This window comes from Actinia tenebrosa, unplaced genomic scaffold, assembly GCF_029948245.1.
Source record: "Actinia tenebrosa isolate PJP-AT-01 unplaced genomic scaffold, QUT_ActTen_1.0 PGA_scaffold17__23_contigs__length_9995812, whole genome shotgun sequence".
NCBI lineage: Eukaryota > Metazoa > Cnidaria > Anthozoa > Actiniaria > Actiniidae > Actinia > Actinia tenebrosa.
In genome coordinates this window covers 9,932,334-9,952,652 of record NW_028292577.1, presented here as the reverse complement: position 1 = coordinate 9,952,652, position 20,319 = coordinate 9,932,334, and the positions used below count along the sequence as shown (strand labels likewise).

General features: G+C 37.2%; 5 protein-coding genes across 5 annotated transcripts; 3 read left to right on the top strand and 2 right to left on the bottom strand.

Annotated features, from left to right (window-relative positions):
* Nucleotides 1–42: 42 nt before the first annotated feature.
* LOC116298870 (GTP-binding protein Di-Ras2-like) lies at nt 43–750 on the bottom strand. The gene has a single exon (XM_031707445.2). It carries the CDS (start codon nt 748–750, stop codon nt 43–45), a length of 708 nt encoding a protein of 235 aa, XP_031563305.2.
* Nucleotides 751–2,623: 1,873 nt separating this feature from the next.
* Nucleotides 2,624–7,530, top strand: LOC116298908 (dynactin subunit 5). The gene is made up of 6 exons (XM_031707488.2): nt 2,624–2,765; nt 2,893–2,961; nt 3,269–3,387; nt 3,985–4,096; nt 4,792–4,894; nt 5,727–7,530. The coding sequence occupies exons 1-6, from the start codon at nt 2,718–2,720 to the stop codon at nt 5,828–5,830; spliced, it is 555 nt and encodes a 184-aa protein (XP_031563348.2). The 5' UTR covers nt 2,624–2,717; the 3' UTR covers nt 5,831–7,530.
* Nucleotides 7,531–9,398: 1,868 nt separating this feature from the next.
* On the top strand, nt 9,399–14,146 carry LOC116298903 (uncharacterized). The gene is made up of 4 exons (XM_031707484.2): nt 9,399–9,798; nt 11,855–11,981; nt 12,975–13,285; nt 13,474–14,146. Exons 1-4 carry the CDS (start codon nt 9,421–9,423, stop codon nt 13,618–13,620), a joined length of 963 nt encoding a protein of 320 aa, XP_031563344.1. The 5' UTR covers nt 9,399–9,420; the 3' UTR covers nt 13,621–14,146.
* A 663-nt stretch (nt 14,147–14,809) lies between these two features.
* LOC116298904 (oxidoreductase-like domain-containing protein 1) lies at nt 14,810–16,181 on the bottom strand. The gene is made up of 3 exons (XM_031707485.2): nt 16,000–16,181; nt 15,844–15,904; nt 14,810–15,387 (listed from the first exon to the last, which is right to left on the bottom strand). Exons 1-3 carry the CDS (start codon nt 16,051–16,053, stop codon nt 15,158–15,160), a joined length of 345 nt encoding a protein of 114 aa, XP_031563345.1. The 5' UTR covers nt 16,054–16,181; the 3' UTR covers nt 14,810–15,157.
* A 288-nt stretch (nt 16,182–16,469) lies between these two features.
* On the top strand, nt 16,470–20,307 carry LOC116298915 (uncharacterized). Its single transcript, XM_031707495.2, has 6 exons — nt 16,470–16,626; nt 16,708–16,832; nt 17,412–17,571; nt 18,390–18,478; nt 19,125–19,204; nt 19,656–20,307. Exons 1-6 carry the CDS (start codon nt 16,541–16,543, stop codon nt 19,875–19,877), a joined length of 762 nt encoding a protein of 253 aa, XP_031563355.2. The 5' UTR covers nt 16,470–16,540; the 3' UTR covers nt 19,878–20,307.
* Nucleotides 20,308–20,319: the final 12 nt, after the last annotated feature.

The following is a 20,319-nucleotide window of genomic DNA, read 5'->3' as shown; positions in this document are numbered from 1 at the left end:
CAGCTTGGAAACGCAAGCAAATAGATTGATAACTCAGTAATCCTACGCCGATCCTGCACAACTCAGGAAACAATGCCTCATCCGTCCAAGCTTTCGCTTCCCTTTTCTTTTCTCTTTCATCACTAGTTTATAGCTCCTCAATTTTCTTGCCATGCGCATTCTTCCCTTCTTTTTTTCTTTTATCTGGCCTTCAGTTACGATATTTTTCATTAGGCTGTGAAACGCGAGCGTAACTCGGAACCCAGCTCTAGAAGAAATCTCAATATGCTCACCTATTATCCAGGGTCGGACTTTTATTGCATCGAGCGCTCGTGTGTATGATATTTCCCGTTCTCTGCAGTCAACGTCAAGCTTTGTAGCAACCAAATTCACAACGATTTGTCTACACGAGTTATCGATTCTTGTTTTAATACTGAATATCTCGTCTAACAAGCGAAGTGCTTCAACAAAAGACTTCTCGCTATCGAGAGAGTACAGCACAAGAAATCCATGGCTTGTTTCCATTGCCAGCCTCTGCATCACTGGGAAGCAATAACTCCCAGCAGTGTCGATGATACAAGTGCTAAAATAATCTCCTTCGACACTTATGGCATGGACGTAATAATCATCTATAGTAGGAACGTGCTTTTCAACAAACTTCTGACCAAAGAACGCTCGTACGAGTGAAGTTTTTCCAACTTTTTCTGCCCCAAGAACGCCTATTTTGAATTCGTACGAAGGAAGGGAGGGATAGCTGTGATTGTGGACCATTTTGCTGCTTTTCCTAGGACTTGTCTTGCTATTTTACTTCTCTTCTTGACCTAATTCCATGTCTAAGTTGTAGCATTTCCGATATGTGGAAGAAAATCGCTAGAGCAAAATTTTACTTCGATATGACTAGTTGCGCAACTCTATAAAATTTCAATATTTTTCATCCACCAGTGACTTTTTAGTGCATAAAATTTATTCATGTTCTCGATCTTTAGGGCGCACGTGAAAATAAGCCTGAAGCGAGATAACGTTTTACCCCCGACTCTATACGATAATAGTTTTAAAAATTCTTTCATATTAAAATTTTTGATTCCTTAGAGAATACAGGAACAACAGTCATAATTAAAGAACAAAAGCAGTGTGAAAAGGATTATGGTCTAGAGACGGGGGTAAAACGTCATCTCGCTTCAGGCTTATTGCACATACAAATCCACGGAAAACATGATACTACAATACTATATAATAAATTCCAATAGATTGATTTATTTGGAAGAAAAAATAACACTTCAGACAGTATTCTTTGCAAAAACTATTGAGGCGTTTTGTGTGGATATGACGCACCTGAGGCGTTGCCAACATACATAATGACGTAAGACCACAAGGCTACCGTAAAACACCAACAAGATGGTGCATGGATCTTTATCACACGGCCGCCATGTTTATTCTCATAAGAATAAAAACCTTTGTTTCCCCAGCATAAATTAATTCTCAAGCGCTTGAATTTGAGGCTACGCGTGGTGGAATCTATTGTTCAATCCAACATGGCTGTCCGCGTGAATAAGGCCCATTATGTTTTAACTTTACAAGTTTATTGTAGCAGTACTAATCGTCAACTAATAAGGAATTGCCCCGGAATGCATGATAACTGAAAGTTTTAAGTGCTTTTTTCTCTAGGCGCTATGTTATCTCACTTGGTTGATAGAGGTTTTGGACCATAACTTGAGGACTACCCTGCGAGCAGAGATTCCCTTTTCTATCCCGCTAGGGCGAGAGGAAAAACGGAACCTCTTTTTCCTCTCGCCCTAGCGGGATAGAAAAGGGAATCTCTGCTCGCAGGGTAAGGTGAGGGAAGCGTTGCATTCAGACTGCAAGAAGCCACACATGGATACCAAAAATGTGCTATTTTTCGACGTCAATCAAATGCTATGAGCCAATCACGCGAGGCAACTTCAAATCAAACTTATAGGAGAATCTCAATGCACCTTCTTACTTTTAAGAAACGAGCTCTCCTTTTGCTTTTGCTTTTGCTAAAAACATTATACAGTCACCTCTCGCCTTGCGGACACCCTGATAATTACGGACACCTCGATATAACGGACAGGAGCAAAATCCCCGGCAATAATAATGACAAAGAAATGACCGTAATTACCGGCGTTTGCATTGCTACACGGCCACCCCAGACAAAAATCGCGACGTGCACTTTGCAATAGACTGCCGTCAATCAAACACGTTGACGCCATTTACACACGTGTGTGATTCAAAATGCGCCAAAACTTCGGTCGATTGTTTACAAGTATTATGAGCCACACTCGCGTGGCCTATCCGGGCCGATCCAAACTCGTGTTTACAAATGACGTCAACTTGTTTGATTGACGGCAGTCTATTGCAAAGTGCACGTCGCGATTTTTGTCTGGGGTAGCCGCGTAGCAATGCAAACGCTGGTAATTCTCGTTATTGCGAACGCTCGCTATTACGGACACCAAGTGACGGCGCCGAAGGTGTCCGCTGTAAAGAAAGTTGACTGTATTATGTGTGGTGCCTCATGCTCACTGTTTCACTGTGGCGAAGTGAAAAACGTTTTGCTATTTTGGGTTGCCTGTGGAATTCTTTGGTGGATGAACGGGAGGCCCTGGTTACCAAGGGAGTCGCCATATTGGATCAGGGACCATGTAAAGAGAGAGCAATATCACATCAGTCCAACCAAAAACCAGAAAAACAATTACTTTTCTTCTTATTTTAGACAAAAAATGGAGCAGCAAGATATTTTTTACAACAAAGCAGATTATATCCTGACGGTAAGGCATTTGGAAGACTTTTAAGCTCAACATTTTTGGGAAATAATTTATCGGATCCTGAGATGATAACGTTTGCCTACATATAACTATAGCTAATTCAGGGAGTGTGTTTTCTTTGTTGATTCAGGCATCAGGGAATAAAGTCAGCCGGCAATCAGTTCTGTGTGGAAGTCAGAATATTGTTCTCAATGGAAAGGTATATTATGGAATAAATAGATTTTCATTGAATTCGTTTTTAATACAGTAAGCTTATTAAATAAGATTACTACTCGAAAAAGCTCTATAAATTTTCTGTGGTCTATTTGAAAAGATTTTATTTTACAGGTGTGTGTACTCTTGGGAAATTTTATCTATATTTTATTATAAACTAAATATTGTCACATTTTCAAGGAGGCATTAGCAAGTAAATTGCAACCAATTCCAAGGGAGTTGTTGAGGGTACTGATGACTTACCTTCTTCTAAATACTACTAACCATTTAATTTACTTGTTTTCTTTTAACAGACTATTATCCAATCAGACTGCATCATTCGTGGTGATCTGGCCAATGTCAGGATTGGACGGCAGTGTGTTATCAGCAAGAGAACTGTCATAAGACCGCCATTTAAGAAATTTAGTAAAGGGTAATGCCTCTTGATTCATTTTGTTAAAAGTGGGAACACCATGACAATCTTGTTCCCATTTACAGTTTGCTGTGTAATCTTGAAAGGTAACGTAACCCTGTTTGTACATCCAAGGGAAGACAGCAGTGACCTTTCAATGATATAGATCATTTTTAACACCTTGGACACTTTTTCAAGCCTCAATCATTGCAAGGTCTCAACTGTTCTTGCTTTGATGCACCTTCCAAGATCACACAGGGAACTGTAGACTTTCGCAAAGAATTAGTTTGCACCTTCTCTATTATAGCACAGGCAGTCCAACCAGTCACTCTCAATATACTAAACACTTTTTCAACTTGTTTCCCTTGAATTTTTGCCACCCAAAAATAGGTTGCAGAATTAGGCTCACACTCTTTATCATTGCATGAAACATTTAGGGCAAAAAATTGCTACAGAAATACAGGCCGTTTTTGGGGTAAAAAACACAAATGAAAATCCAGCAAGATATAAATATTCTAATACAGCCTGTATTTGGCTGATCAAAGTCAGAGTGCTCATTAGAAAAGACTTTTTACAAAAAAGAACTGGGCAAGACTTGAAATCAGTGTATTTTTTCAGGGTTGCATTCTTTCCACTTCATATTGGAGACCATGTGTCGATAGAAGAAGATTGTGTTGTGAATGCTGCCCAAGTGGGCTCATATGTTCATATTGGAAAGAACTGTGTTATTGTAAGTACTATTCCAGTCCTCTAATTACCACCAAAAGGGAATGGTGTTGCTCAAGGAGACATTTTAATTACAATGTCATTAACTATGACTACCAGGTCTAGAATCCCTTGAACACTTTCTTTTCTTTAGTTAATGAGCACTAATTGTCTCACTATTCTAACAAAGTAATACGAATTTGAATAAGAAAGAAAATTTGCAAAGCATTTGTGGATGTAGTAAAATGACAACATCATGCAAAGGTCCTATTCCAGAACATTTCCACATCCATAACACAAATACTACACAATAAAGAAAGGCTACACAATTTGATAGGGTAACTAGAATTACACAGATTGAATTAGAATTTAGAAGTTGATTTTTGTGGAGGAAGGAAAATGAAAAGAAATCAAAGAAAAACAACTGAAGCACAGGAGAAAACCAACAAATGACTCTACTCACATACAACAAGTCCGAGACTCAAATCGGGTCACATTGGTGAGAGGCGAGCACTGCTCTCACCACGGATGAATGTCACCCATGCCACCCATGCTTCCGACTTTGCTGATGAAAAAGGAATTGAATATCCAGTGTGGAGGGGGGTAGACAAGAAATTTTTAACGTGTGTGTCTATAAGTTTGTTACAGTAATAGCAGGTGATGGTTGTCATTGTGCTTTTATTGTTATAATAAAGTATCAATGTTATTGTTTTTATGCAGGGGAGACGTAGTGTATTAAAAGATTGTTGTGCAATCGCCGACAATACTGTACTTCCACCGGAGACTGTAGTACCACCTTTTACACTTTACTCAGGATCACCTGGTAAGAGGACTTCAATTAATTATTCATTAGGGTGAGACCCAATGAATTAGCATGACTGGGGTCATGTTAGAGCAATGTAAAGCCCATACAGCCAAGCTAATTAGTACTCTGTATCGGATTTACAGAATACTATTAACAATGAGATCTTTTATATAAAGATGTCATACTTACTGTATATTCGTATTTATTAAAGAATACTAATGCAACATTATCAGAGAATAACGATGCATCCAAGTTTATATGAAGACTTAGACTCAAGTCAAATGTTCAACTTCACAGGAGCAGAACATGATTGGAACAATGGATAACACGGAAATCTTCTTTAATGTTATTGAGTTTGGCAGCATGTGAAGTTCAACGTTTGACCTGAGCCTTAAAGCAACATGCAACAAAACCTTCACTAACCTCTTTTTGAAATAGCTGTGTATATTAAAGCAGGCACGTGGCTTAAAAAAACAAAGTAAATATTAAAGATCTCTTGCCATTTTTGGATGCACCAAAAAATATTAGAAACATCGGTCGAGTTGCTCAAAAATAACGAGGAAAACTTAAGCAGATCTTAAGATGTGTTGTAGTATTAATATTAGCAAATGATAAAGCATATAAAGCAAAGAAATGAAAGGCGTTTTTAAAATGTCCATAACATAATTACAGTAATGTCCATGCAAAGTTTCAGGACAAAGTTATTGGCGAAATTTCTTTCAAGGGAATTACCTTATAGCAACATGCAACAAAACCTTCAACCTTTTTTTGAAATAGCTGGATGTCATAAAACATTACCACTCATACTGTATCCATTACATCTAATAAGTTCTATAAAAATTTCTTGTAGGAAAATTCATGGCAGAACTACCTGAATGTATGCAAGAAATCATGACAGACCTCACCAAGAACTATTATCAACATTTCGTATCAAAAGATGATAAACCTAGTTGATGTCTTAATTGGCTTGTTACTTAACAAATAATACAGCTTTTTCCATGCTCTGTTCAGCAATAAAGCATGCAGGAAGTGACGTAAACATGAGAGAAGTGTATGGAGAAACACCAGCCGTAGGCAAGTAGCTTTTGACACTTCTTGGGTGCTTGCAGCTCTTCCTAAGTGCTTTATTTCTGAACGGAGCTTGGAAAAAGCTGTTTTATTTGTTTTATTATATAGCTACTAATTTTTTTGGTATTGAATTTATTTACCAAAAAGAAAAACAGTCACAGGATCTAGCAGCACTTCGTGCGCGCAGATGGCATCAGCTCTGTGCTCCATTCACTAATAAAGCACAGTTTTTGACCAATGAGCACGTGCATACTATCCTAACTATATAATAAATACACGTACCATAGGAATTAAAATGTAATGCATAATGCCTGATTGTGGATTAAGAAAGCTGAACGAATAACATGTTAGTTTAGATTTCTATCTGTTGCTATTAGTAAGTACTACATGTAATGCTAATATACACTCAATTGAAGAATCATTGTCGGGTTCAGAAACGTAGAATATAGAAGCTGAGACCGAAATGGCACATGGGAAGTACATTGCATGCTGTGACTGGTGACCCGTGGCATCATCCACTCTCAAGGCAGGTCTTCTAAACCGACTGCATGGATGGCGTAAATGAATAAATTATAATATAATTATGTCATTTCCCATGTGCCATTTTGGTCTCAGCTTCTATGTTCTATGTTTCTGAACCCGACAATGATTCTTCGATTGAGTGTATACTACTGTAGTACGTATAGAAAGTATATAAATGACAAGCATAATGATGCCCTATTCGTGGATTATGAGAGTTGGATAATTAACCTAGTAGTTAGTATATGCTAGTACATACTAGTACCTAAAGGAACTATATAACGAACATAATGATGTTATGATGAATTAATCTGGTTGTTAATAACTAATATGGTAATTTTCAGGGTTATAAATAAAAGCTGCTGAATGTCAAGACACAATGACAATTCACATCAACTAATCAATGCGTGACCAGTTAGTGTGACCTGTCAAGACTATCTGGCCTAAAGACCAACAATTATTTTTAGCCTGATAGTTTATTATTCCTATTTGATTATCTCAGTAGTTATATAAATGTGGTTAAAAGTGTATTTTTTGATTCTGAACTGATTATTTAATAGTCATTTTAAACATGCCTCATAGCTAATAATTGTTATAGTAATTGTATATTTATAGAAATATAATGGGTTATGCAAGTTTAGAGAGCTTATTTTTTCCATCGCAATAGACCCGTTTCGAATTCCAAATTACCGCTGTGTTTCTTGATTACAGACTCATTTGCACAGGGTTAGCCTTGAGTTTGTGCAGAATATTCACGTGTTTCAGTCAAGGTCCGTCGAGTTTCAAAGTGTTTGTATTGTTGAAATTGTGCATTCTTTACTTTACCGTTGGTATTTGTGAATATTTAAACACTGATACGAGGCTAACCCTGTGCAAATGAGTCTGTAATCAAGGAACACAGCGGTAACTTGGAATTCGAAACGGGTCTATTAAGTAATCCAAGGCCTAAACCAAGGCTCAAAATCATGAACTATTCGTTGCCTCTGTTTACTCTTTGCATTTCTTCTGCTTAGCAAAAATCTGGTTACTGCAAATTCTAATAAAAATAAAACTATAGGAACAATGTATATATGGTGCTGTATCTATTGGCTAAATCTGTGAGATATAGTGGTTAGTTACACAAGGTGCAATCACCTGATCAAGGATATGATCTTATCCTGATTGTCAGAGTAGTATTACAGCGGGTAATATTACCGGGTATAATTTTTTTTTTTTGAAGATGCATGATAGTCAAGACAAAGATATTGCCAAATTGATAATAATATGAATTAAAAAACTAGAAAATCTTATCTGGATACGATGTGGTACGAACCCACTGTGCCCGGGGTGGGGGGGTGGGGGTACTCTTGCCCGTTTAGGGTAGGGATGTGCCGCTAAGCCCACTGAACCACTGAACCCTGACACTGTTCCAGAGTAAAATCGCTGAAATTGATACCCTGTTCCATAGCAAGATCGTTGAAAATCATAACCTGTTCCGGTATTGCGAAAATGGATACCCTGTTCCAGAGAGGAGAGAGAGCGTGATTTCATATACCCTGTTCCAGAGCGAGCGCGATTTTATATACCCTGTTCCAGAGTAGAATCGCTGAAAACCATACCCTGTTTGGCGGCATGTACCCGTATAGCGAATATAGGGGACTAGCCCCTCCGCCCCCCCCCCCCCCCCCCCTCCCGGGCCACTACCCCCGAGAAAAATTTTAAGGTAATAGCTCAGCATCATTTTTGGTCCGAAACTATTCCCTTCCCACTAATGATGGAGTTTGGGACCGACAATAACAACGGTTGAAAAGAAGACTATTTTTATCTGCACCTGTTCGCAAAACCTTAAATTGAAAGAAGCCGTTTTGAGAAAAACGCAATCGCTGTCAGTCATAATTGGATCTTGGATTTGGATGAATTTTAACTTCAGGAGAATTCAGAACGAGAATTCCCAATAGCACTTCATCCATCTCGTCTATATTTTCCAAGAACCAAAATATTGCGCCCAATTATTCGTGTTAAGCATTTGACAAAAGATGTTTTTTTTTCTTCAATAAAGAATGGACTAATAAACAAAAACGAATAGAGATGACTATAGTTACTTATTTAAGTTATTTAAATGTAAAATTACGGATAAAACGCGTATAATTTTTTTTAAAAAAAGCATTTTTTTTGCTAAAACTAGTGATAGACTTCACCAGAATGATGATGAAAATGTGGGAAGCGCGTATATGTAAACAAAGCGTGGCAAGAGGCAATGAAACGATACTATGAGCCGGGACATGTTTCTTAAAACGTCTACGCGTTTATCTAGGTAATCTTACATTGAATCAATCATTTCTGAAAGCGAAAGCCTCATAGATACTTAGTTAAGTTGTTAGGCACCCTATCAATGTGTTAACAATAGTAAACATAGCGCATGCAGGTATCATACAATGCAATTTTAACGGCCTCATGTTCATCGACATTGTAGTTATGCGGAGACTCGTATGTAAGGTTTTAAGTTTCCTTCCTTCCTTCCTTCCTTCCTTCCTTCCTTCCTTCCTTCCTTCCTTCCTTCCTTCCTTCCTTCCTTCCTTCCTTCCTTCCTTCCTTTATTCCTTCCTTCCTTTCTTACTTCTTTTCTCCTTTCGTTCTTTGATCGTTTCTTTTTCCCCTTCTTTCTTTCTTACTGGAAAAAAATATAAATCTTAAACGAGAATAAAAGGATGACTAGTACTAGTAATTGATAGCAAGAAACAAAGAAAACAGCGCAAATTTAAAAAAATGAATAAATATGTATAAAAAAAGAAAGAAAGAAAGAAAAAAACCCAGAGAAAGACCAATAAGAGAGCTTTCTATCGATGACGTCAACATAGCTGTGTTGTTTTTCCATCAGCAGGACTTTTTACACCTAGTATACGTATTGCATGAACTTTAGATAGGACTTGATTCTTCACTGCCTCTTCGCTGCGTCGGTACGCACACCCAAAACTGTCATGCCTAATTCAAAGAGTCAATTTTCGTCTTCTTTTCGGCAAAAAATCTTGATTCTTATTTCTCTCGGAATTGGTTTTAGCCTTGCTCAAGTTACTGAGTATTTTTCAAAAGATGGAACTTTCGTTTTTGGAAACTTCGTACAAAAGAAAAGCAACTTTGCTTTGCAAAGAAATGACTCTCTCCTCGCTCATCTCGAGGTTGATAGCGACACAGAATGTCAGGAGCTTTGCACAACAAACCCTCGATGTTTGTCCGTCAACTATGGAGAAGATCCAAGCAATGTTGGGAAAGTCCAATGCGAGATGTTTGGCTATGGAAGGACGGACTTTCAAGAACATTTTGTATCCAAAACGGGTTTTACTCACTTGAGATTGAAGGTATGTTAACGTTTATAAATAATTTATCTACCTCTATGCGTGGTGGCTGTATGGACGCCGTGTGCATTCATGGTGTGTGTTATGTATTTATATGACTCGATCTATCTATTTCACATATTTACCATTAGTATTTTTTATAATCTCTACGAATAGGTATTTAGTACGCAGTACGCTAGTTTTTTCTCATTATCTCCCTACAGAAGAACTGAGAAGAAAGAGCTAGTGAAAAAAATGAGCTTCTTCTTAGTCTTCTTCTAGCTTCTTCTTCTTCTTCTTCTTCTTCTTCTTCTTCTTCTTCTTCTTCTTCTTCCTTCTTCTTCTTCTTCTTCCTCCTCTTCCTCTCCCTCTTTCTCTTCCTCTTCCTCTTCCTTAGGATTTCATTCGAATTTTGTGACAACAAACGTTTCAAGATTCCACGTTTGAAAATCATTATAATTTGTCGTTTTTCAAGCTCTGCTCCTATCTTACTTTCTTTGCTGATAACACTTCAGCATACTGTATACAAAGAAAAGGATATGTATACAGTTACTAAACTACAAGAAGAAAAAAGTAGTTACTTCCCCAGATTCTTCCTTGCCTTCATACGGATTTTGTGGCGCGAAGATTCATAAAATTCCGTGTTTGAAAATTTATTTTTTTGTTTGTCTTTTCTATCTTTCTTTCCGCTTTGCTGGTAATTAAGAGGAGAAGGAAAAAGATGCAAGTTTCGCCCGATTCTTCCATCCCTTCATTTGGATTAGTCAGTCTGACGACATTTTAAAAATTCCGTGTCTAAAATGTTTTTACTTTCCTTTGCGCTTTCACTTTCCTTATTTGCGACATTCTGTGGATTGGATCTTTTATCTTAAAAGGGCCATCTGCCCATTCTGTATCAAGGTGATTACCTAATAAATAATTCCGTCGGGCGTTCTTTAGAGTCAAGGCAACAAGGTGATTGAGCGCCAACGTGGCTAAAGTCGCTGTTATACGGAGCTAGCAATTTTCTCTGCAACTTGTCTCGCAACGGCGTTGCAACACAAGTTACGAGAGCGTGTACACGGTGCAACGGAGATGCAATCGTTGCCAAAAGTAGAAACGAATTCTACTTTTGGCAAATTGCACTGTAGGTTACACGCTGTAATCCTCCATGCAACTTGTATTAATTGCGACACAAGTTGAAGCGAAAATTGCTTGCATGAATCGCACCTTAAGTCAATAAACACCAATAATTGGACGCTTTTAAGGAAAAAAAAAATCAAAAAAATCAAAACAAAAAAAAAAAAAAAAAAAAAAAAATCAAAAAAAAAAAAAAATTAAAAAAAAAATCATATAGTCTATATTAATCCCTTAATCATATAGTGCGCTTGCGACCTTTCTCAGTGGAAGTCCGACGCTTAGTTATCATGGAGTTTTTTCGTTATTAACTTGCTTGTTTGTTTTACGAGGGTCTAGGTCTTTCCTTTCTTTTCATTTTTTTCATACTCTTTGCTCACTTGTTTTTCCATCATTCTTTTTCTTACTTGGTTTTCTCTAAACATTGTTTTGGGGCTTTTGAAATAGAATTTATTCCAGGCAAAAACACTTAAGAAAAAGCTGAACATTATAACGGAAAACTTTATGGGGGAATTGTATTTAACTCAATCAGCAGTGCAAATGATATTGCAAATGGCGGTACTTGGGAAAAATTCATTACCAATTGCCCTATTTCACTATGACGTCATTGCTTGTTTATGTTGGGGATAGAATCGCCAAATTCAATAGAAAATTCAACACAATTTGCTCCTAGCGAAACAGTTGAATCTAAAATGGCCTGGTTTTCAGATATAATATGTGTTAATATGTACTAAAAAATATTCTGAGCGTTTGCTGGCTAATCTACTTCTCTTCGTGGATTGATACGGGTTTTAGAACAATTTTCGGTGAATTTGCGTTGATTTGACCCCCTCCGACGACCATGATCCTTTGCGTTAAAACAATAGATTGTTTTGATGTGACGTCATAGTGAAATAGGGCAATTATTATAGATTAAAACTGTGACACATAAATTAGTTTTTTATTCTGTGCATATTTTCTATAGACAGCGTGCACGAACAACCCGTGCTATAGTGGTGTGGTCTGCAATCCAGTCCTTGGTAACCCAGCGAGGGATTACTCCTGTATTTGTCCCCACTCTGACAATACGAATGTTCAGAATTGTGATTCAGGTAATATTGATATCCAGCAGCTGGTATACATCCCGCGCATGTGACGTCAAAGCAGCTCAATTTGGACGACAAATCAAAAGAATTTCAATATCCTGAGAATTGGAAACCTATTGTTATGTCCTCCAAATTGAGCTGCATTCCGAAGTGCTGCAAGGGATCTATTAACCACTTTAAAAAAGCGATCAAAAAACTGTCAGTAAATTAAAACTTAATTCTTTAATCAGCTGTAATTATATTGCTTGTGTGTCTGTGGAACTACTGATATCGGTTATCAGTTGATTAGGAGTCTAATTTTCTACTTACAGAACATAAATGCATTGACGGCAAAAATAAAAATAAAAATCTCAAAATTTACTTTATGCTTCTTCAAATTTCTTTCTTTTTATTTATGGCTGTTTCCTATACATTTTTGAACACCATAAGATGCATTTACAATGTTTACAACATCTTTCGATCAGTCTTGAGTAACTTGAGTATATGATAGAATGAGTGCGATCTTCCCCTGGTTACTCCAAACCCGCAAAGCATTATGGGAAATGAAAGCAATATTGCCTTTATAACATCACACTCATTAACATATTGGAAGTATAAGGCCCCGTACACACGTATGCGCAAATTTTTGTATCCGCAATTTTTTTTTTTTGCGGATACGGGTTGCGTCCACACGTGTCCGCAAATTTTTGTGTCCGTATCCGCAAATTTTACGAAAACGGATACGTGTGGACGGTGAAAACGATTCGAATACGCTGCGTGTGGACGCAAACATTTAATTCGTATCCGCAAAAAATAATTTGCGGATACAAAAATTTCCGGATACGCGTGGACGGGGCCTAAACCTTGATATCTCCAAAATGCATACTCAATTCATACAAAAAAATTGACTTTTCTATTATTCACTTCACTGTGTTATCAATACTGAAAATGTGTCTTAGCTGAGGGGCATGGCACTTGAGGGACGTAGTGAAAATTAACTTTTGGTTTGTTTAAATGCAGGTGACGTTAAGTGCAATGCCCTTGGCATGGAGGCCTTAACGATTTTAGACTCACAAATTACCGCTTCCAGTGAGCATGTTAGCGGAACACATCCAAGGACGCATGCTCGTGTAAACTATGCAGGTTCGTGGGTCCCCAACTCTGCAGTGGATGCCTGGATTATGATTGATTTGCTGAAGTCTACCACAATCTTGGCGGTGGCTACACAAGGGAGGCATGATTCTGCCGAGTACGTTTCAACGTACGAGGTATATTACCGCATGGATTATTTAGCTCCCTTCACGGCTTATCAAGAAGATGGAGTGGTAAAGGTAAGTGTGAACTGTTAGCTAGGGGTTTCTGCGTACGTGTCTTTTCACTTACCCATCCATCCATCCATCCATCCACCCACCCACCCATCCACCCACCCACCCACCCACCCACCCACCCATCCATCATTTCCATCATCAGGTAGACAGAAAGACAGACTTCTAACCAAATATATGTTTTTGCATTGTAGACACTGATTGGAAATAGCAACGGAGTTGATGTTGTCAGACATGAGCTGAAAGTGCCATTTGTTGCCAAAGCAGTGCGATTCCTTCCTAAGACATGGACCCATACAGGTTTTGGCTGGCGACTGGAACTATATGGATGCTATAATTGATAATTATTAATAACCTAATATCTTATAAAGAAAAATGACAAGTTTCCTGCACACAATAGAAAATGAACTCATTTTCTCTTTTTAGACTTTTTCAGCTTTAATATTTTCCCATTTCAGACCACATATTTATCTCTCTCTTTACATACATTACTCTTCTTGTCATTTTTTTCTTTATTAGAGATGCCCTATACTCCTGATTGGGCAAAGCTTTTAGGAATGGAAGGGAAAGTAAGAGAATGGAAGGGAAAGTAAGAGAATGGAAGGGAAAGTAAGAGAATGGAAGAAAAAAGAAGAAATGCACTTATCAAGGGTTTAACCATTATTTAAACCTTCATTTACATCACAACTGAACAACCATGACTTATAATCTATGTGATGTGCAGTTCTAATTTTTCAAATCACCCATGCACGCAAGCTCCAAACCCCTGGTGAATGGAGCAAAAACAGCTACGAAAAGTTTGATTGTTAACTAGTTTTTGTTAAGATAACTCACATCTCAATCTTGCAATAAAAAACTTCACCTCCCAAAAAAGTTTGAAAATTTATTGTTGTGTATGAAGGGGGGTTAAGTGGGAGAGGGGTAGGTTTGGAACTCCTTTCTGGACCTGATTTGAAGATCCACAACCCTGTCCTGTATCCCATACATTGTTCAAAAAAAGCTATTTTTAATTTCATTCCTTTTAAATTTTTATTATTATTATTATTTCCTTTTCATTTTTTGGGTCTCGTGAAACATACTTGAATTTAGGCAATTTATTGGGTCACTCAGCTTTGTTAGGGGTTATGGCAGGTTGGGAGCTGGAGTGGGAGCTGGGGTGCGGGAAGCTGGGGTGGAAGCTGGGGTAGGGAGAAAAACTTGGAGAACAATGCTTAAGACACAGGAGAGAACCAAGAAGTAACTCTACGCAGATCACCTTGGTGATAGGCAAGCGCTCTCATCGCCACGCCACGCCACGCGTGCTTTCCTTATATTTCACACCATAACAGACATGCAGCAAGTTAGATAAGTTGTTGCAAAAAAGAAAAGAGTTGCTTCATGTTAGATGAGTTGCAGCATGTCAGATGAGTATGACTGATATAAACTGCTTCACTATCTCATTGTATGACATTTTTCGATTGCCAAATGAAAACACGCATAATTTCCCCACTTGGGAAAAATTCACAGTTTTTTGTGAAAAACAAAAACTACTTTTCATTGGATGGCACTTCTTCATTGACACGTGAAAAAATAGAGGGCGTTTCAATGATAAAATTCCATTGGACAGGCCTTTCTGAATGACAGCTGACAACTGAACACCATCAAGCTTTTTTGGGTTTTCAACAAAAGCTTCACCTTGTTTTTGGGTTTTCAACAAACGCGTCAAGTTTTATTTGGTTGAAAATGTTCATTCAAAAATTGTCTGATTATTTTGTCGTGCAATACACTGTTGGAGATTTTCTTGATCACAGTTCTTAATTCATGCATTTCTTAAATATAAAATAAATATGTTTTTTTTCTGATTGCAGCTGTCAAACATTTCCATTTATTTTATTATCCTTAAAGGCCAAGTTCAATCCTGATAAAGGCTTTAATGCTCTCATCTGGAATGTCATCCAAAGCTTTTTTAGCTTCATCTTTGTTACCTTTGTAATATTTGATCATTTCATCCATGTACTGCAACCACACACAATTCTGACATCCACTCATGCAGCACAGTTCTCGGGGGGGAGGTGATGGTGGAGGACCATCAGGGGTACCCTTTAGCTTGGTCAAGACTTTGCTTCTCTCTAAAATGAACAAAATCAGTACACCTTTTAATAATTAGAAAGCACAATGTAAAAGCTTTGTTTTAAAAACATGTTTGACTCTATTTTGGGGGAGGCTTGCATGGGTGGCATAGTGGTTTACAGCTTGCCTCTCACCGCTGTGATCTTGTTTTTAGCCCCAAAGATTTGCCTTCAAAATCTTGGCCCCCCATTAGCACTTAACCCCAAACAACCAATAAACATTTTCAACAAATTGAGAGCCCCCCCTTGTATGCATGACAAATGTTTTACGCACCTCTTTCATGTTCCAAAAAAATTCGGTAACAATTTTTCCTTTCCCCACATATCTTCACCCTCCCCTACCCCTCCTTGGCATATTAAATGAATTTTCCCTCATCACATGCACAATATGATTTGATTGAGTCTTTGGTTGAATGCTTTTTGGTTAGTTTAATTAAAATGTCAAAAATACTCTACCATTTCCTGTGGTTACTTGGGAGCTACAAAATCGTTGAATATTAGTGTACCTGAATGATGTCTGTAGCAAAAGCAAAAGTTATCAACGAAAAATATACGTAATCTTAGCAAAATTGTTGAATATTGAAAAATTGAAAATCAGAAAATTCAATGTACCTGTGATTGAACGAGGGATTTCGAGATAACTAGAAATCGGAATGTCCGAAACATTAAACTATACTTTAGCTACGACTTTTAATTAGTCATAAGGCATTAGCGATCATTAATGTGTGCTAACTAAATGATATAAAACACGAGAGAAACAGAGCACTGTGAAAAAACACCCATCCATCCGCCATCTTGATTTGTTGTTATTACGTCATTTGTTCTTTTGGCAAACTGCTGGTCACGAAAATATGGAATCGATGGCTCAGACCATAGTCAAATGACAATTAATTTTTTCCTTTTATTTTTTCTTCTTACTTTATTTAACTATTTTAAAATACGGCAATTCGTTATCAAAAGATTTATTTTTCTTCAAAATCTTAAAATAAAGAAGAAAGAAGTGTAAAAGAAGAAAAGAAAAACCGTGGTGCATTTTGGGATGTTGTGACCGTGCAATAAACCGCTGACTCAATTTTGTTTACAATTCGAATTTCAAAGTTAGTCAAAATTAACTTATATTTTGATTCATTTAGATCTAAAATACCAGAATATCATGGGTAGAGTGAGCAAACATAGAAAAACCAAGTCTTGTGATCCATTTTACAAGGGAAAGAAGACAGATTTACCCACTAAAATCAAGTAAGTACGACTATGGTTGGCAGTCACGTGGAGTACATAAGCTCAACTATGTAATAAATGTCCTACTCTTCTTTGCTTCAGAAAGATTAAAAAATGTGCGGAAGGTAGTGGATTGGAAGAGCAAAAGATGCCTAGAACAATGAAAGACATTCTTGAAAGAGCAAAGCAGATGAAGGGGAAGAAGAAGAAGAAGCTCAAACGATTAGGTACAACAGTGGTGATGTACGACTGCATGTATGTTAAAATCTCCCTTATAAAGAGTGTCGTAGTTCAATTTTCCTCTATCGTGGACAATTCTCTCTTCTTCTTTCACTGGGCATGGGAAATGGAGATGTTTTGAATTGTAAAAGCCATAAGAAAAATTGTTATTACCTGTACATGTACAGTAGTAAGGCAAGAAAACTGTTTTTATTAGTATGTGTCTATAGGGGTCCTGCTAATGCATAAATATTTCATTTTCTAGAAAAAGTATGACAAAAAATACACTTTTACGATGTGGTGCATCTCTGGACTAATTTCACTTGTGTTGTGCAGGCTTCAAAATATTGATAGGCATTCATGATATTTGGGACCCAAATTTGTCCCAGAATCAGTTTACTTTACTAGTGTTGACAAGGGCTTCCTAGATATTGATTGACGTTAATAACACAGTGCTTTGGACATGAACCCGATTTGAACATTTGTGGGTGCTAGGAATCAGAACAAAAAATGCCATAATGCAACACCTTTAGAGGCTTTGCACCATCACTTAATGAAACTTGCACAATTATTATAAATACCCCTAGATGAAGGAAATAAAAAGGTGAAGAAAAAGAAGCAAGCCTTGTTCCAGCAACAGAAAGGTGAAAGCAAAAAGAAATATTTCAACAGAATTGACCGTGAAGCTGCTTCAGCTGTGGTGGAGTCCATGAAGAAAAACAAAAAAATGAGTGAAAGAAGAAAAAGGTAAGAAATTATGAAACCAGTGGCACAGCATTGTTGGTAGTACCAATTGCCTCTTTTTCCCAATGATTTTAGCACATTATGGGGCATGTGTTGCAAATTAAGCTAATCCAAGCCTCTTACTGCTGTGGTCACAGGTTCTCAATACTAGGAACTACCCTAAGGATGGTAGAGTAAACACCACCATCATCAAATCGGTATTGGTAGGATAATGATAGCATGAAAAGAATTATAAAAAAATAATGGCGTAATGGGAGGTTCTCATATAGCACATTTATAATTCGTATCAGAATGTGCTTTACTTTTTCATGACCAGTGGAGTACTTTAGAAGCTATTAGGATGTTGGTAGCTCAGTGTGTTGGTTTAACATTGCAAGGATTTGTAGGGTGATGGCAGATTTTCACTAGAATATGGGCAGGCCAATATGTTGCCAATATAATACTGACATCATTATATTGTTTACATAAATTACCCATATGGTTATATAATAATGTATGCAAAGTTGTTTCTTGGTTCTACTCTCCGTCAAGGGTTTTCTATGTGTCAACTGTGTGTATTGCACACAGACCCCGTAAATGGGATCCGCTCGTACGCGTGGGATCTTACCATGTGTGTATCATGGTAAAGTTAATGAGGTCCCACACAGCATAAGAGCTCATTAACTTTAACTCCCTGGGGAACTCTTTGATGCCGACAGTATTTAGATTCAGGGGGAAGTTGTTTCTTGGTTCTACAGTACTGTCTGTTAAGGGTTTTCTATGAGTTCTACAGTTTTCTTGCCTTCCATCTTAATCTTATTTTCACTTTCTCTAAATCTTAGTCATCTGAAAAAAAGAAAAGAAAAAGAAAAAGTAAAGAAGAATCCTGAAAGAGCTTTATCAACTATAAAAGAATTTAGTGACTTCAAAGGTACATGTAAAAGAAATTCTGAATGGCCAGTTATGAATATTTGGAACCTGTGACTTCTCTAAGTCTGCCTAGCAACACAGCCAGTCCAGTTTTTTCACGTGTATTTTGTCAAACAACTTGTCCAATTTTTTTGTGCACTATATATACACCACACAGTATACAAATATTTCAAAAAAGGGTGTTGAAGGTTTTTTCACATGCAGTATACAAAGCCGACATTGCAGTATGGTCAAATGTGCAATATACCACACAGTATACAAATATTTCAAAAAAGGGTGTTGTAGGTTTTTTCACATGCAGTATACAAAGCCGACATTGCAGTATGGTCAAATGTGAATGAAATCAGCACAAGGTCACAACAACACAGAATTTTATGGAACTTTGACTGTACTATTTTCCAGTATGATTTGTTGCGATGTTATTTTTATTTTATTGAGTAAAATACATTTCAAGTAAGCAAAATGCCAGATGCAGCTTGCAACAATTAAACCCTCGCCAACTATTTTTGAGTTGCCCTAAGTCTCTTGAAACAGATATTTTCCTCTTATATCTTATCTACCTTATAGTTTGTAAAACGATATCAGTTTTAAAGATTAGCTATACAAACTGAAGTGTTCTATAAAACAAAATGTATTTTGGTCTTTAGATGAGGTGAAGTTTGGGGATGTTGTCTTACAGCCTCCAATGTTAACTGCAAAACCTCGCAAGGCTCCTCTAGAGTCCAAGGTATTTACTCTCACCAACTCTTATTTGTGATAGTTAGTCCATTAGAGCTATAGCCCCACCTAACCTTTCCTCTCTACAATTCCCGAGACATTTAGAACCATCAAATTTTATCAATACCCTGAAACAGCCTTTGGGATGATCAAGGTCAGGTAACCACTAACTTGCAAATCATACTCTAGATTGACCTCTGGGCTAATGAAAGTCAGGGTATGTCAAAACTTAGATTGAATTGGAATTTAGCATGTTTTTTTTTGCGGGGGGGGGGGGGGGGGGGGGGGGGGGGGACTGGAGAACCTGGATTAAAAGGTCTTAATCAAGTGAGAGACCTTAGTTACAAACTCTCATCACATGTGATGCTGAGTGTGGGAATTGAACCTACTGGCAAGACCCCAGATGCCGCATAGAGTTCACAGCCTTAATAATTTGAACATCATAAAATATTTTTTAACAGGCAAAGAAATCTTTACTGCTTAGTAGCAAATTTCTCTCTAAGGAAAACCAAACCCTAAAATCTTCAGACAAACCTGAAGGTTCAGATGATAAAAATTCAATTCCAAAGTCAAAGAAAAGAAAGCACATGACAGAAATAGAGAAAGCAGTTCTTGATAAGGAAAGGATGAGAGTGATTGAGGCATACAGGGCAGCAAAGAAGAAAACTCTTGGTGAAAAATGAAATGCGTTAATAAATAATAACATTTATCTGATTAAAAAAAAAAAAAAAAAAAAAGGAAAAAAAAAAAAAAAGAAAACAATTGAGCATGATGTATGCAATTATATAGCATGCAAGGATTGACAGAAGAGAAGTATGGCACACACAGCATACAGCTGACACTTCTAGAGTGTTCAGCAGAGCACACACGTTTTTTCATTACTTTTATTATCTATGAATTAAACTGCTTGCTATGTAGGGCCTCAGCTCTCTATGCATGCACGCCCAACCATTTTTATAAGAGGAAAGTAATTTATTAACAAACTATTTTACAAAGTTTGAATGAAATCTCAAATACAAAAGTCATTATTTGTACATAAAAAAAACTTAGTTTGTCACAACACAAACATAAAGCAAAGTATAAAAATGAAAAATAAAATAATGATAACAATCACTGCTTCTTTTT